Consider the following 17,607-nt stretch of genomic DNA (forward strand, 5'->3'; position numbering starts at 1 on the left):
CAAACCATTACTCCTTGAAGAAAGAAAACAAAATCTTTCAGGTCAACACAAAGTCTAGAAAAGGCTTTCCTTAGAGTAGTTTCTTTCAGCTACTCTAAAAGGTAAAGATGAAAATACAGAAAGGAAGCTTGATACTTCACATTGAAATTGTTAACTTTCAATAAAGCATACAAGTCCTTCTGTTATGGAATCAAATTCAGGAACAATCACCCTGACAATAAAGTAGAGAAGAATGGAAAGACTTCTAAGTGACAACAAAATAAAAGTAAGAAACTTACAGTACCTTAGTCAAAAGAAAACATTTGGGGCTCAGTGGGAGAGAGCTTGCCTAGCATGTATAAGGCCAGCCTGGGTTTAATCCCCAGCATTGCCAAAACAAAACAAATTGTAGCTAAGAAAATCCCATATGCACCTCTCATCCCAAATGGCTCCGAGAAAAAAGCAAACTGGGGTATTTATTGTACATAGGATCTGAGCTTCTGGGAAGCAGCATAGAATAGATAAAGACCACACAGTTTTGGAGACAGTAAAACTAGAATTCAAGTACTGATTTCAGTAGTTACTAGCTGTGGGACCATGAAAATGTTAATTATCTCTAAACCTCAGCTTCCTCCTTGGTAAAATGAAATAATACTATCTACAGTTAAAATATTACTTTGAAAGCTAAATGTGATAACATATACAGAGAAAATACTCAAGAGTTATTAATTATATTAGTCTAGGACTATCTTAAGAGGATAATAATATACTATAAAATAAATCAGATAAATCAATAACAACTATAAATCAAGAGATACCTATGAGGAGTCTACCTGCACTGCCCATAAAGAGTTCTATTATTATTATTATTATTATTAAAACCTTGTTTTTCTGATACTTGGATCCAGTTTTGCCATTCCTCAAATTCTCTCCTCTCTACTGCATGCACTTCTTTGAAACCTGAATTTTAAATTCCCCTAAATAGTACCTTCAATTATCTTTAAAAAAAAAACTTACTATCCTACTACATAGTTGTTGGGACTAATGACACATTAACCAACTCAGGCTAACTCCTTACTCCCTGGCGAGTGTGCAAGATCAAGGCCTCAAAGGCGGTTTCAAAAGTTAATGACGATAAATCGGACCACCGTCAGGGATTGGTTAACAACAGTTCCTCGGTGATCAGCTCCTGCTTGCCATATAGTCCTATGGAACTCTAACCTGTGTGAACCCCCCATGCCTTGCTGACCTTTAAGCTGATTGGTTCCTGCCTAGCCCCCACCCTACATAAAAGCTGTGTGATTTCCTCAATAAACGAGTTCCTGCTGTGAGGGGTCTCCCTGACATGTCTGATTGTCCTCTACCCGGAGGGCTGGGAGCCCGCAGTCAGTCGGCCCTACCTATCCCGGTCTGACCTTGTTGGGCAGTGTCCCCTTCCCTTGCCACTGGTCAAGAAGAGCAAGGGGGCTAAAAACCCCGAAACATAGTATCAACCAGAAATGCCTGTTCCCAGCATGAAGCAAGATAAAAGGACTTACAGAATAAGGAGACAGGATAATTTAGAGATCACACTATATCAAAAGAAATGTTTCTAAGGGCTGGGGTTGTGGCTCAGTGGTAGAACACTTGCCTAGCACGAAGCACTGAGTTCAATCCTAAGCACCACCACATAAAAGTAAATAAATAAAGGTATTGCGCCCATCCACAACTAAAAAATATACACAATGTATACACATTAAAAAAAAAAAAAAAAAAAAAGAATGTTTCTAATCCCTTCAATTTTAAGATGAAAAACTAAGGTCCAATGAAGCTAAAGGCTCACCTAATTTAATTTTACTTAGGTAGTTAACAGGAGAACTAAAATCAAAGTCCAGATCTCCTGATGCCCAATTCAGAGTTTGTATTGTTTTGTGGGTACTACAGATTGAACCCAGGGCCTTGCACGTGCTAGATAAGCTACATCTCTAGCTCCAAAGTTTTGGAATTGTTTTGTTTCGTTCATTTTTAAGTGCTAGGGACTGAACCAGGGTGTTGCAGGTGCTACACACATGCCAAGTGTTCAGGCACTAAGATACATGCCTAGCCCAAACTGGAGTTTTTCCTACTACATCTCATCTGTAAAATAAGGATGATAGTTAAGACAGTACCAAACTAGCTGATACAAGTATTCAGAATAGTGCCAGACAAACAGTAAGTATTTAAAAAACATTAGCTCCTGGTGGTGGTGGTAGTGATAATAGCAGTTGCTGCCATTATTTATTTTTCATTCAATAAACATTGGCTATTACTATATCACACTGTCATCCTATTTGCCTCAATCAAGTCTCCACTACATAGAGCTTTATTTTATTGAAATTCATAAAGCAGTCAGTTTTGTACATTTTCAAAGTTTACATAAAAGCATGCTCTAAACTGAAATATAATTATTGCAGATGTCCCCTACTGAAAATCATCTCTACCTTCTGTTCCCTTCCACCAGTACCAGTAATGAGACTTGATGACTCTTAGTAAACATAAAACAAGTAGATATTTTAAAAGTGTTATGTTTAACGAGAATTTATAATTATACAAGTGCACAGAGTTATGATAGAGTAAAAATACACATACACAGAGGAAGTGTGATAAAATGCCTGTCCTCCAGGAACTTATCAGGAAGTTCAGACACAAGAAAGAACTGAATGAAAGAGCAAGGCTAAGCTCTGGACACTGTAAAGTTTTACAAAAGAGAGAGAACAACATGAATGACAGCCTTGAAAGAGGAAAGAAAACTTCAGCTAAGTCATGAAGAAAACGTAAGGTCTAAATAGCCTGGAAAGAAAAAGGTCCCTTATCTTCAAAGACATCCCATATTAGGAATTAACCACTGTAGGGGCTGGGTTGTGGCTCAGTGGTAGAGCACTTGCCTGGAATGTGTGAGGGTCTGATCCTCAGCACCATATAAAAATAAATAAATAAAATAAAGATCCACTGACAATTAAAAAATATTTATTTTTAAAAAAGAATTAACCACTGTTGTGCTTATATTTATCAGTTCTGCTAAAACAAATTTTAAGTATACTATAAATTTTGTCTGAAATATAAACTGAAAAAGTGGGTCTTATTTTGTTCATAATTTGCTGAATTTTACATATTGTTAGTAATAAAGCCAAAAGTGCCCACATTGTTGGTATTTAGGGTGAAATAAATTTCCATAATTTATTTCTAATGATCATTAGACTTAGGTCACCAGTTACTTGAGCAAGAAACCTATTAGTGGAATGGTGATGACAGAATCCACTTGTATAAGAGAACAGATGGTGGTAAATTTAAAAACAGCATGGGCAGCTCTGAGGAATCTGGTTATGGAAATCTGGTTAAGAAATGTCAGGCCCTCATTACCTCACCTCATTCCAAAAGCTTCCTAGCTAGCCTCTAGACTCTGATTTCTCATTATCCTCTCTGCTAATCACCTCAGTCCACACATACACTCCAAGAAAAACCTATCAGCAAGACTCTCCTGACTTTCAGTCTCCTTTTCTCCCAACTAAATCTAAACTGATTTTCAACTACATTAGCCTTTATTAATCTTTCTCTAAATTCCTAGAGCAATAAAAACTTAATTGGGCATTGAACATGCTGCTTCATAGGCACAGTTGCATCATATTCTAAACTTTCTACCCTCGCCCCTCTCACAAGTGTATGGTGACCAGTACTTCTGATGTTACTTGTACCATGCCAGGTACAAATTATCTAAAAAACAACATATTAATTAGGTAAGAAATAAAAGTCATCTTTTCCTTTTTATTTTTTGGTACCAGGGATTGAACCCAGAAGCCTTCATTTCTGAAATGCCTCACTTTATACAGGTAGCTTCTATTTTTCCTTCAAGACTCAGACTAAACATCTCGGAATATACAAAGTGTGGTCAAATCTCCTTTCCAACATCTATCTCCTAAACTTAATGAAATCTTGCTCCTTTGGTAACATACAAATATCTTTAGCATAGTCGTTATAAAGTCTTACAATTTGAAGTCTTGCAAGGTTGAATTATAAAGAATTGTAATTATCATCAATGAGACTCTCAGTTCCTGAAAGAAAGAACTTTCATGATTAAAATAATGACTGTCCAATGAAGGTAGGGGTGCACTCCTCTCCAAAGACCATAACAGTTGCTGTGAGCCAAAACATTTGTTAAGGGCTAAAACATTTTTTAAAATCAAAAGGTGAACAAGAGGGCTTAATAGCATAAGGGAAGGATATTCACAGGACCAAAATCCTTGAAAAAAGCATGATACAGAGCAGATTGACAGGCAGCATTAAATAGGACTAGAAACAGTTATACTGGAAAAGGAGAGAAAAACAAGAAGAGAGGAGTCGGTTGTGGGAGAAAGCAAGTCATGGTAAAACCTATGTCAGAAGTTCTTAAATCTATGATGATATCTGTCACTAAAAAGAATTTCCATGAGGAATTTCTGTTACATAAAATTAAAGGGTAAGACTCATCAAGATATAACAACTCAAAACTAAGTTATGAGATGGAGTAAAGGAGGGAGCTCTAATCCCATTTTATTAAACACCACCATTGATAAAATCCCCCACACACTTTTTAGCTACTTTTATCACAATGCTCTGGCTTCACTCTGCAATTTTCCTAATTCCCAAGAAGTAGTAAAGGCTTACTCAGAAAAGTTTTCAAGTTCCAACAGTATCAAAAAGGGAGGAGAATGGTAGAGATATTGTCACCCTACATGGAGTAGGAGGAAGACACCAAAGAAAATAAAAGGAATAATAATGATAAGGGTAATGATGTTGTGGCCCAAATATTACTAAATCTTCCCACTCCATTCCTGGCATTTAGCATTTCACCTTAAGACTTGGCAGCATATGGAAAACTGAGAAACTGAGAACTCTAAAGAAATTCTTGTAATTACCACAGTGGTGATTATTATATACTTCTGATCATGTTCATCTCTGGGGGTCACTATGTGCTATCACTCTGTTATAGCATCTCAGCACCCAAGGCAACTAGAAACAGTGGCTGTGGCAAAGATCACTAACTGCCATGTAATATACCTATTTTACTTTCTTTCTTAGGAGCACAACCCAATTTTATTCAGGATGGCATTGCACCTTTTGTCCTTCTTGCTTGATGGAATGTAAATACGACAACTATTGTTCCACAGCCATCTTGGATCATTAGGTGATCTTGAGAATGGAAGCCACACATTGAGAATATGGAAGTAGAAAGAAGGAATCTGGTTCCTTAGAAAACTTGGAATGGACCCACCATTTGACCCAGCTATCCCACTCCTCGGCCTATACCCAAAGGACTTAAAATCAGCATACTACAGAGATAACAGCCACATCAATGTTCACAGCTGCTCAATTCACAACAGCCAGACTGTGGAACCAACCTAGATGTCCTTCAACTGATGAATGGATAAAGAAACTGTGATATATATATATATATATATATATATATATATATATATATATACACACACAATGGAATATTACTCAGCTATAAAGAATAATAAAATTATGGCATTTGTAGGCAAATGGATGAAATTGGAGAATATCATGCTAAGTGAGATAAGCCAATCTCAAACATCCAAAAGGCAAATGATCTCGCTGATAAGCGGATGATGACACGTAATGGGGGGTGGGAGGAGGGCAAGAATGGAGGAAGGAGGGACTGTATAGAGGGAAAAGAAGGGTGGGAGGGGTGGGGGGGAATAACAGAATGAATCAAACATCATTACCCAATGTAAATGTATGATTATGCAAATGGTATGCTGTTACTCCATATACAAACAGAAACAACATGTATCCCATTTGTTTACAATAAAAATAAATTTAAAAAAAAGAAAGAAGGAATCTGGGTCCCTAATTTTTGTGTGTATGAAACTGCCATCCCAGCTCTAGACAACTTACCTTTCAGACTTTTTATGTGTCTACCAGCAGATGAATGATTTGGAGATAGGACAGTGGAGCAATACAAGTAACAAAAACTAAAATAAGGCACTATCCTAACGAGGAGTTAACAAGTTAATGAATTCTGATACTGCAGGTTGAAAAACTGGTGACAAAAGATGTAAGTTGACTGTTACCTGTGGAATTAAGAAGGTAAACCACAGGCCAACTGAGATTACCACAAGAAGAAATATGTAGGAAAAACTTAGAATGTGTTGGCTCCTTCGTGTCACTAAGGCAAACTCCTAGAAGAGAAATAAACTTTCACTAGTACAAGCAAAGAGAGAGAAAATACAGGTTTTCTTACCAAGTAAGGTACTCTCTGCCTATGGCCTGCAATTTAAGCCAAGAGTCCTATAATTTGAAGCCTTACAAGGCTGAATAAACACAAACTGCTTCTGAAGTCCAAAATGAAGTAGTTAAGTGTACCTACACAAATGCTGCTTTAGCAAAAAAGAATGCTGCCTTGCCACACAAAGGCAATGTTGTACGAGTTGTCTTTCTACCCCAACATTATTGTTCCCAATGTCCTAACCAGAGCCACCATTCCCTCCAGAGCTAGAGGTCAATGAAGAACTTAATGGAGGAAAATACAGTCCTTTTATTTTTACTAACTTATAACCAAAATTTAGTGCTTCCTTTAATTATGAAATAATGTATCACAGTAACATGAGCAGTACTTGTGACTTTACCACCAAGAAAAATCATAAATATATTTATAACAAATGTTGCAGAAATCTGTTTTATTTAAATTCAGCAACTATTTCAAAATTATGCCACTTTCTTAGACTTGCCACTGGATCTTTTGTTCAATGTGATAATTTAAAAGCATACATATTATGATACAAAGTTAATATTCTGATTACTAATCAAAGTTAATACTTGATTATTTTGTATATCAATATGATTAATTTCCTTTGTACTTTTAACCTTTAAAAAAAAATAATAAACTGTGAACATCATTCTGAGAAGGGTTTTACAAACTACTGAAGCGGTTTCCTTGTCCCAAAACAAGGAATTTCTGAAATTAAAACAGCACAAAGAACAGGGCCTTTGCACTAAAATATTCTGGCTGGTGAGATGGATTCTAAGCAGAATTCTATCAAAACTATAAAGAAGAACCAACCCTAGTCTTCTTCAGATTATTCCAGGAAATTGAAGGGGAAAGAACATTCCCAAACACATTTTATGAAGTCAGTATAACCCTGATAATAAAACCAGACAAAGACCCATCTAGGAAAGAAAACTACAGACCAATATCTCCCTGATGAACACAGATACCAAAATCTTTAATAAAATATTAGCAAACTATATTCACAAATTTATTAAGAAGATAATATACCATGATCAAGTGGGAACCACTTGCATATGGTTCAACATATGTGAATCAATAAATATAATTCACCACCTAAACAGAATTAAGAACAAGAATCAAATGATCATCTCAATGGATGCAGAAAAGACTTCTGATAAAATACAACAACCTTTCATGTTAAAAACACCGGAGGAACTGAGACAGAAGGAACTTACCTCAATATTATAAAGGCTATATACGACAAACCCATAGTAACACCATAATGAATGGAGAAAAATTGAAAGCTTTTCCTCTAAAATCAGGATGAAAATAAGGATGCCCACTCTCATCACTTCTATTCACTATAGTTCTTGAAACTCTATCCAGGGCAATCAGGCAAGAGAAGGAAATTAAAGGCATACAAATTGGAAAAGAAGTCAAACGATCACTATTTGCTAATGACATGATCCTGTATCTAACAAAACAAAAAATTCCACCAGGAGACTTGTAGAGCTGATAAATGAATTTAGAAAAGTAACAGGATCAAGATAAACACTCACTAATCAATAGCTTTTCTATACTCTGACAGTGATTCAGCTGAGAAAGAAATCAGGAAAACCACCCCCTTCACAATGGCCTCCAAGAAATAAAGTACCTGGTAATTAATCTAACCAAAAAGGTGGAAGAAATCTCCTATGAAAAGTATACAACACCGAAGAAAAAAAATGAAGAGAACTTCAGAAGATGGAAAGACTCCCTGTTCTTGGACAGGCAGAATTAATATAAATTCCTTTTCTTTTTTTTTTTTTTTTTAAATATGCAATGCTGGTTTCCTTTACTTCAAAACAAAGCACAGCTTGACTAAAACTTACCAAGTCAAATCATATACATTTTTCTGTTTTTCAGTATTATTTTATGCTGTGTGTACTGTTAGTGGGCAGAGGTTATTTACTCCATTGGTGTTTTGCTTTTTGTACCAGAGACTGAACTCAGAGGCACTCAACCACTGAGCCACAACCCCAGTCCTATTTTATATTTTATTTAGAGACAGGGTCTCACTGAGTTGCTTAGTGACTTGCCATTGCTGAGGCTGGCTTTGAACTCACAATCCTCCTGCCTCAGCTGAGCTGCTGGGATTACAAGCGGGCACACCGTGCCCGGCTATCTACTTGGTTTTAAGATTACAAACCAGAGTTGATTTGTCAATATCAGCTACCAGAAACGAGGCAGCAAAAAAACTTTAAAATAAATCTAACCTCTCTGGTCATTCTAAACATCAGGGTCATCAATATCAAGAGGAGGGAAAAGAGGAAACCGATGGACAGGAATTCATCTAGGGCACTAACACATGAGCTTCTCTGGGAAAGCTCATGCTAAAATATCTCTGTGTGTTCCTTAGCATATTCCAAACATACAGATCAAATCAATAATAAAAGGCTTACTTAAGGGAGAAGCCTAACAAAAAGGAAAATAAGCAAGAAAAATGAATACATATAGAAAAAGATAAAAGAAAGCAATCTCAGGTAGAAGGTGATAAATGTCAACAGAAACTACTTCAAGTGCTACTGCAACTGTGTCCAAAGCTATATACATTTACGCACCCAAAAAAATTCAACCCTCTAATAAATATTACGTAGTTCAGAAATGGTCTCATCTTAACAAACCCAAATAAACATCAAATTAATTTTGCTTTGACAAAGTCAAATTATAAAAAGTTTATTGCTACATTATGTGAAAGAAGTAGTAAATCATGTGTATATACATACTTATCCACATAAAATAAAGCAAATGCTCAAGCAAAGTATTTACTCTTACTGAGTCTGTACTTGGAAATAAAATGCAGGTATACCTCAGGATTTCAATTCATCTTATCCAAAAAGAAAGTGTTAAATTTTTAAGATTCTACTGTTTAACAGAAATTATGCCCATCACTATCTGAACTCTCACCCTTACTATCCAAGACTCCAGAAATGAACAGATATGTACAACCTGGTATCCCTCATTATACAGACTCTTACCATCAAACTCAGGATATAAAAACAATAGATTCAGACTGCAAAGAATACTTGTGACTCAAAGAAATTTTTAATATAATTTCACACGATTTACGAAACTTCTTGGTGCTTTTTAGGAACATGAAGGTAATTTCTACCAAAAGTCATATAAACACTGGCTGCAAAACAGATCTTAAAAACATCTTTTTATACCATCCTTCTCAGGAGTCTGTTGGAACAAGTGCTAGAGTTATGAAGTTGCTGCCCCTTCATCTCCAAACTGAAACACCCCTCACCTCATTCTGCTTCATGATGTTGGAGCTAGGATACTCTGCAAATGACACTTTGGCTTTGCCAAATGGCTTCCTATAAACAGACTGCAAGCCTAGAAGAGGAGGAAAATACTTGTGCCTTCCTGCCTATTCTCTGGGATTCATAAGAGCAATTCCCTAGTAAAGGCTTCTTCTTGCCTGCAGCCGCAGGTCTTTCCCATGGCTGGAGGTAAATCTAGTCTGCAGTGTTTCCAACACATGCAGAACTAGTTTCATCATTTACTACTCAGAACACCAACACCAACCAGCATCCCCTTCTTAGAAGCCTGGGTCTCAACATCTCATAGGTCCCCTCTTCTAAGCTCAAATACCAGCACTAGCCATGTAGCAGCTTATCCTCACAGGTCTAAGTCTCAGTTCAACAGGGGCTTTGCTCCAAGTTTCTAAGTAGCCCCCCTGCTCCAGGTTCTATGGGCAGTAGCTGGCACCCTATGTGTCTATCCCTCCCCTACTCCCACCCCTGGCACAAGGGATTAAACACAGAGGTGCTTTACCACTTAACTATATCCCTAGCCATTTTATTTTTTTATTCTGGGACAGCATTCACCAAGCTGCTGAAGCTAGCTTTGAATTTGCGATTCGCCTGCCTTAGCCTCCCCAGTAGCTGGAATTATAAGATGGCACCACTGCACGCAGCCTATTGTGTCTATCTTCTTGATACCTTAGAGTCTTATTTTATTCTATTACTTAGTTAACAACTTTCTATCTAGTTAACAAATCTATTAAAGTATCCCTGTTCAAATAACTGGTATGAGTTCTGCCTCCCAAAAGAACCCTGACTGATAGAAGAAAATAGTCTCATTATATATACAGAATATGATGTCGTTACCGCAACTTTAATTAAAATGTAATTTTACATATACTAGCAAGTAAAGAAGAGTAAAGTGTTGATAAGAGCAGTCTGGTTAAAATAAAAAGTATATCTAGACATTGCTGCAAATTTTTTATAAACATTCTTTTAAAGAAATTCACATATAATATATTGGTATATATTGGTATATAATATATTGGTAGATATTGGTATACAATTATATATGAAGATATTTTAAAAGGCTTTCTTTCCAAATTTTCTACAATAAAGTATTACTTCTTTTTAGTTGTAAATGGACACAATATCTTTTTATGTACTTAATTTTTCATGATGCTGAGGAATGAACCCAGTGCCTCACATGTGTGAGACAAGCACTCTAACACTAAGCTACAGCCCCAGCCCCAAAGTATTACTTTTTAATCATGAAATACAGTAAGTGTGATTTTCAAAACAATCAACATATTCAGATAAAACAAAGACCCAGTATCATCTATAAAAGGCAATATCTGTTTATCCTAAATATTTAAGGGGACAGAGGGAGAGTCTTAATCTATTTATTAACTATCCTAACCCAAAAATTAAAAAAAAAAAAAATTCACATATTTTTACTCCACTCCCTACCTTCACTTACACATAAATTGTCTACTTCCCCTCATAACTGTGCTTATAAACCCCTACCTGCCCACCGATATATCCATTTCTTCCCCACCAACACTTACTTCCTGTCTTGAGGCTGGCTACTTCATAGATAAAACAAGTAGTATTCATAATACACAGAAGTACACACAAGAGAGGTAAGGCAAACAAGCAGTATTTTTCAGAGGGTCTGATTTACTTGAAGAGTTCTGGTTCTCTTATTTGGGTAGTACAGCTGGTGGAGGGGAAGCACTTCTGGTAATTGTGGGGAAAATAGATTAGCATTTATTGTGGTTTTAAGTTATCCTGTTTTACCCGCTTCTACTGCCAAAAAAAAAAAAAAAAAAAAGTCTTTTTTTCCCTCTTATCTCAATATTGGCTTCCACCTAGAAAAACAAATGACAATCGTCTTCTATACATACATCTAAGAATGGAATTCTCTGCTTCAGAGATGAACCATATAGAATATTACAGAAATGAAAGACATACCTAAGGATACAAAATACTATGATTCACATAGTATTGGGCTTCTTGGTTTATCAATTAAGTGCCAATAATTCTAATTGTACAATATTGTACATAGGAATTGCAGCACAAAGAGCAAATTATAAAATAACTCATAGTATCTCTTCTATCGACCTTTCCAGTTCTACAATTTTATCGAGCAAAGAAGTCAGTCATATATCATTCCTAAACCAATGCCATACACAGGCTCAACCTAAACATAAATACTCAGATAAAGGATTTAAATTTTCAGTCAATGGCCTTAATACAGGATTGTTTCAGCATACTCCACTACAAAAATATCTTCAAGGAAATTTAGTTAGTGGAAGATTGAAGTTTACAAAATGTCCTGATGTAATATTATCAAAAGTTTTAAATATTCAAAGAGAGGGTAAAAAGACTCCTCCCATCATAATAAGGAGAGATCAACACTGTCAAATTAGTTCTAGAGCAGTTTAAGACTAAGAAATTACGAGTTTTTTTTTTTTTTTTTAATTCTTTTCAGAGCTATATAGGTGGCAGAGGGTGAGTTAAGTAGAAAAGGAATCAACATTGTAAGATAAAAAAATGTATTCTCATGGAAAGAAATGCCATAATGGCATAAAGTTTACCTTCTTAGGAAGAGGATAACAGTCTTTACCTGCTGAAAATTCAAGTACATAAAAATTAAAGGACAATTTCACTGCTCATTTTTCTTTTGTGGAATTCTAGAACACCAGAATCTCTTTCAAATTTAAGGATTCCTTGACTTTATATTCATGGTTCTAGTAATTTTATATCCCTCCTCTCTCTCCTCCTGCCTCCATATTAGGACAATTTCAACTCTTCATCACTTAGGCTGTTCCAGGCACACTGGCCTCCTCAATGTTCCTCAAACACACAGAGCAGACTTCTGCCTTAGCACTTCCTGGATTTCCTTTGCCCAGAATGTTCATCATCCACGTACCCAGTATACAGCTCATTCCATTACTTGGCCCTTCACTCAAATGTCACCTTTTCAGTGAAGCTTTCTCTGGCTAACCTGTTTCAATAACATATACCCTATATGTCTTATTCCCATTCTCCATTTCAATTTTCTTCTTAGCCCTTATTACTTTCACTACCTAGCAGATTCCTCTTATTTTTTTAATTATACCTTCACCAGGATGCATACTCCATGAATATATGATTTTTAACTGTTATGTTAGGATAGTGGCTAATTAGGTATTATGTGCTCAATATGCTAAATGAATAAATAAGACAGCTGACTTTGGCAATACCACATGTAACTAGTAGGTGCTGTCATCAACACTTCACATTCAATCTATAAGATTTCAATTAGCATAATAGGTCTAGGTTACTTTTCAGTGTCTCAGTACTTCAGAGGCTACTATGACAGAACATGAATGTCTACACAAGCAAAAGAGTCCCATATTTGTCTGCTTTATCCATGAATTTCACAAAAGTTTTAATTTATAGAAAGAATTTGGTAATTCAAAAAATCTAAAACTACTTAGTGGCAACTTAATTCCTACATTTTTACATATTACTTGTTTTATTGATTGTGAATGATGGCAATTCAGATATTTGCACCACTCCTCAGAAAGAAGTTAAAACTCACGTCTTGAGTCTTATTTAATCTATAATGAAGTTAGTCAAAATTCACTATCTAATTTAAATGAGTAGAAAGGTTAGTTTTTTTAAGAAAAGAAACAACTAAAAGAATAAAATATGTTATTTTATGTACAAGACCATCAATTTACTAAATTCATTTAGTTCGCTAAATGGAGATTAAGAGATACAAATCTCATTTCCAAAAAAAATCTCTGAGAGCAAAAATATGTCTATACTCCATCAAATTGCATGACTTGACAAAACAAACTACAATATTTTATTCTGAGACATAGCTTGAAATTCATTGTACTATGCCTTGACCAGCCTAATTTTTAAAGTACTGGGTGTTTCAATAAAGAAAAGAGCACTCACCTTAATGAAGTTACAGATGGACAAGTCTGTCCATACAAACCCATCTGGCCACAAAGAGAATCTAAAAAGTAAATAAGAGTTAATTATTACATGTTCCAAAGTAAGTTAAACTATAAATTACACTACAATTCTAATTAAAACATTCTGAAAAAAGAAATAGAAGACTAAAAGAATCGTCATTATCAGGACACAAAACCACATGAATGAAAAATGTTATAGATAAGAAGGATTACACTGAGGAAGACACACATACCAGAAATATAACAGCAATAAACATACTCAAACTGTGACATGCAGAAGCCTGCTCATAAAATTTAACAAATAGTTACGTTTAGACTAAAGAGCGTGTGTCCAAACTGTTTAGTAGAATCCTAGGCATTCCAGAGGGTACCTAAAAGCTATCATAGAGTTGAGCATGCAGGTCTCTACTACTACATTAATTGTCCTCCCCCAAATACACACATCTACTCTTCAATGAAAGCAGTGCTACCATTATTGGTTTTATATACTGAACTTCACTAAGACATCATCTGAAATCATAGTTCCATTGCTTTAATTTAAAAAAAAAAAAAAAGTTAAGAGTAGCACTGGAACAGGAATTTTAAATAAATTTTAGGTTCAAATTCTAACTGTAACCTATTGTGACCTTGAAGAATTTCTACAACCTCAATGAACCTGTTACTTCACCTGAAACTTAGAGATAATACCATCTACACATCTTTATTTATCACTGTGGGTTTGCTGGAATTGGTTTAACTGTATACATATGCATACACTGGACAAGAGGTAGAGACTGTGAGCAACTAAAAAGAGCATGTTTAATAGGAAGGGATCAGCTGCTACTCCCAGTTCTAGCCAAATGTTGCTAGGCAAGAATATGTTAGATACAATATTTTAAGAACTTCCAATTTTTCAAGGGAAGAAATTCAAAATCTTATTTGAAATATCTTGATTTTTGTTGTCTACATATTATGTGGATCAAACAGAACACTGGATTTTGTTCTACATTCATAACCTTTGCTTTCGAGACTGAATAAATTCCCAGCAACTAATTGTCCCTGTATACTCTTAAGAGAGACAGATGATACATTTCTATTTCTGCTAGAATGACAAGATGGATAGACTGGTCAATATAGCCACTGAAAACAACCAAGTAGCCGGAGAACATATTTTAAAAAACTGTAAAAGGGAATCAAAAGCCTGACAGAGAATAAGGTATGAGTTGAAGCCAAAAATTGAGAAAGAGGAAAACTAGGAAGATATAGAGAGCACTAAAACCAGCACCTCTGTCATACCTTTTGAATTCTAACCTGCAATTCTAAGACCTCTTGGTATAAGAAGCAAAGTTCAAGTCTTACCCAAGAGAACTTCGAAGAATGCTGCTTCTGTACCCCTGGCACTAAGTGCTGGCAAGATGATGGGGCTACTACAGCAACGCAGTGGTATCTCCCTGATAGTTAACAATCACAAGTTAAACCTCCTCTAGATCTTTGGTTTTAAAGGTAGTTTAGGGCAACTGTAGAATAGGTGTATCCCCCACCAAATCAAATGCAGATTCTAGGGAAACTCACCCTTGCTGTAGGCCTAGAATAATTCCCACAAGTAGGATTCCAAAATAAATGTGAATAAATGAACTCACAAACAAAACTCACAAAATCCAGGAATGAGTCACACACAGCAAGATACAGAAGAAACACAAGTTAGTATATTCAAAATCAAAAAGATTCCAGGTATAGAAATTACTAGACAACTTTCTCTACTGTTTTACTTTATAGGTGATTTGCCCTGGCCTGTATTTTAATTGCCTACATGCAAATTAATCTTTCATCTCAAATAGGGATGAAGCTCCTGATCTCCAAACGTAAATCTATAGCATTCCCTCTTGAAAACACCAAATTTATTTAAAACGAAATTCATCATTTTCCCTGATACACTTCCTATCCTGATAAAACATAACAACAGCCTTTTCATCTAAGAATGGCTTTCAGGTTTCTTTTTCTTTTTCTCTCTCTTTCTTTTTTTGTTTTGTTTTGTTTTCGGGGTTCTTGACATTTTTTCCCTTTGTTACAGCAGAACACCCATTTTCAACTCCTGGTTTCCATAAGAACAAATTTCTCTAAACACTCTTGGCCTATCAGCCTACTCTTAGCCAAAGAGGTATGTATTATGGTAAGTGGGCATAACTAACTTAAAAGACATGAACACCCAGGAGTTAGTCTCCTTTTCCCTTTCCATTCAGGATTCTGTAAGACTGTGATTTCGGTATATTTGCTCTGCTGACACAAAACATCCTCTAGGGTAGGCTATCCCATAAGCAGGTGAGGATAAGAGGCTGTGAAGTTAGCCAAATCATTTGGCTATTAAATCTAAGTCACATTCTACAATATCAGTTTTATCAAAAACAAAAGGAACCAGATGTCAGGAGGCTGAGGAAGGAGAGTCACAAGTTCAACTTAGGCCCTAAGCAACTGAGCAAGATATTATCTCAAAATAAAAAATAAAAAAAGAGCTGGGAATGTCATTCAGTGTTTAAGCACTGAATGGGCTCATTCCCCAGTACTTGAAAATAAAAAGGGGGAAAAGGGGAAGCATAGATACAGCTCAGTGGTATAGCACTTGCCTAGCAAATACAGGCCCTGGGTTTGATCCCTGGCACAGTTTTTTTGTTTTTGTTTTTTTAAAAAAGTCAACTCAATCAAAAGTTATAAACAGAGTTACCATAAGACTCAGCAATTCTACTTACAGGAATGCATACACATACACATGTACAGGACAATTCACAATGTTAATACAAAAACTTGCATAAATACTTATGCAATATTTGGCTATTCATAATAACCAAAAGGTGGTATAACCCAGATGACCATCAAATGATGAATGAATAAATGTAGGTTATCTATATACAATCTATAATACAATCTTATTCATCCACAAAAAAGAAAGAAGTACTATTACCTACTACAACACAGATGAACCTTGAAAACCTTCTGCTAGATGGAAAGATCTCCTACATTCTTGAATAGGCAGAATTAATACTGTCAAAATGTCCATATTACCAAAAGCACTGTAAGGTTTAATGCAATTCCTGTTAAAATTTCAATGACATTCTTCATAGAAGTAGAGAAAGCTCTCATGAAATTCACTTGGAAAAATAAAGTGACCCAGAATAGCAAAACCAATCCTTAGCAAGAAAAGTGAAGCAGGAGGCATCACAATATCAGACCTTAAATTATACTACAGACCTATAGTAACAAAAATGGCTGGTATTGGCACCAAAACAGACATGAATAACAGAATAGAAGACACAAAAACAAACCCACATAAATACAGTTATCTCATACTAGACAAGGGCGCCATAAACATACACTGGAGAAAAGATAAGTCTCTTCAACAAATGGTGCTGGGAACTGGAAATCCATATGTAGTAAGATGAAATTAGACCTTTATCTCTCACCCTGCACAAAACTCAACTCAAAGTGAATCAAGGACCTAGGCACCAGTGGCTCTGTACCTACTAGAAGAAAAAGAAGGCCCAACTCTCCATCAGGTCAGCTTAGAACTGAGTTCCTCAACAAGACTCCTAAAGCACAAGAAGTAAAATAAAGACTCAATAAATGGGATGGTATAAAACTAAAAAGCTTCTTCACAGCAAAGGAAGGAAACAATCAAGTAAAAGTGATCTTATACACTGAGCTCCCCAAAACATCATAACCCTTAGAATCAGTTACCATTTACTACTAATTCTAGATCCTGGTTAATCTAGATCTTTCTAATCCCCTCTAGCCTGAATGCCTTAGTTTCAGATTTTTCCATTTTTCATCAAGATTTACTGTCCCTAAATGGCATCCTGAGTCTCAAACTTGCTGAGTAAAGAAAACCAAACATGTCAATCTTTCTCCTTAAAAGGCAACTGACCAGCAACATTAAAATCTCATAAAAGGTTAAGGTTCACACCAAAGTCAGTATATCTCATTGATATCCTCCAAGCTACAAACTCAAGTCTCTGTGGCACCACCTTCAGCTGATGATATTAACTTATGCAATTACATCTATAACTAACATAGTTTTAGTAGCATTTTCTCCAAATCCCTTGAAAATCACTATACATCATGAAAGTTTGTACAGAATGGCACAGAATTA

The 17,607-nt window shown here is 35.7% G+C and overlaps 1 protein-coding gene across 5 annotated transcripts in view; it reads right to left on the minus strand.

Annotated features, from left to right (window-relative positions):
• FOXJ3 (forkhead box J3) overlaps nt 1-17,607 on the minus strand; it is a 107,099-nt gene that overhangs the window by 71,480 nt on the left and 18,012 nt on the right. For all 5 annotated transcript variants that reach the window (XM_079156290.1, XM_079156292.1, XM_079156289.1 and 2 more), the window contains exon 2: nt 13,468-13,528. In XM_079156290.1, coding sequence (XP_079012416.1) covers nt 13,468-13,511 — 44 coding nt within the window. In that variant the 5' untranslated portion in view covers nt 13,512-13,528. The remainder of the gene's footprint in view (nt 1-13,467; nt 13,529-17,607) is intronic.

This window comes from Sciurus vulgaris (assembly GCF_902686455.1).
Source record: "Sciurus vulgaris genome assembly, chromosome: 1".
NCBI lineage: Eukaryota > Metazoa > Chordata > Mammalia > Rodentia > Sciuridae > Sciurus > Sciurus vulgaris.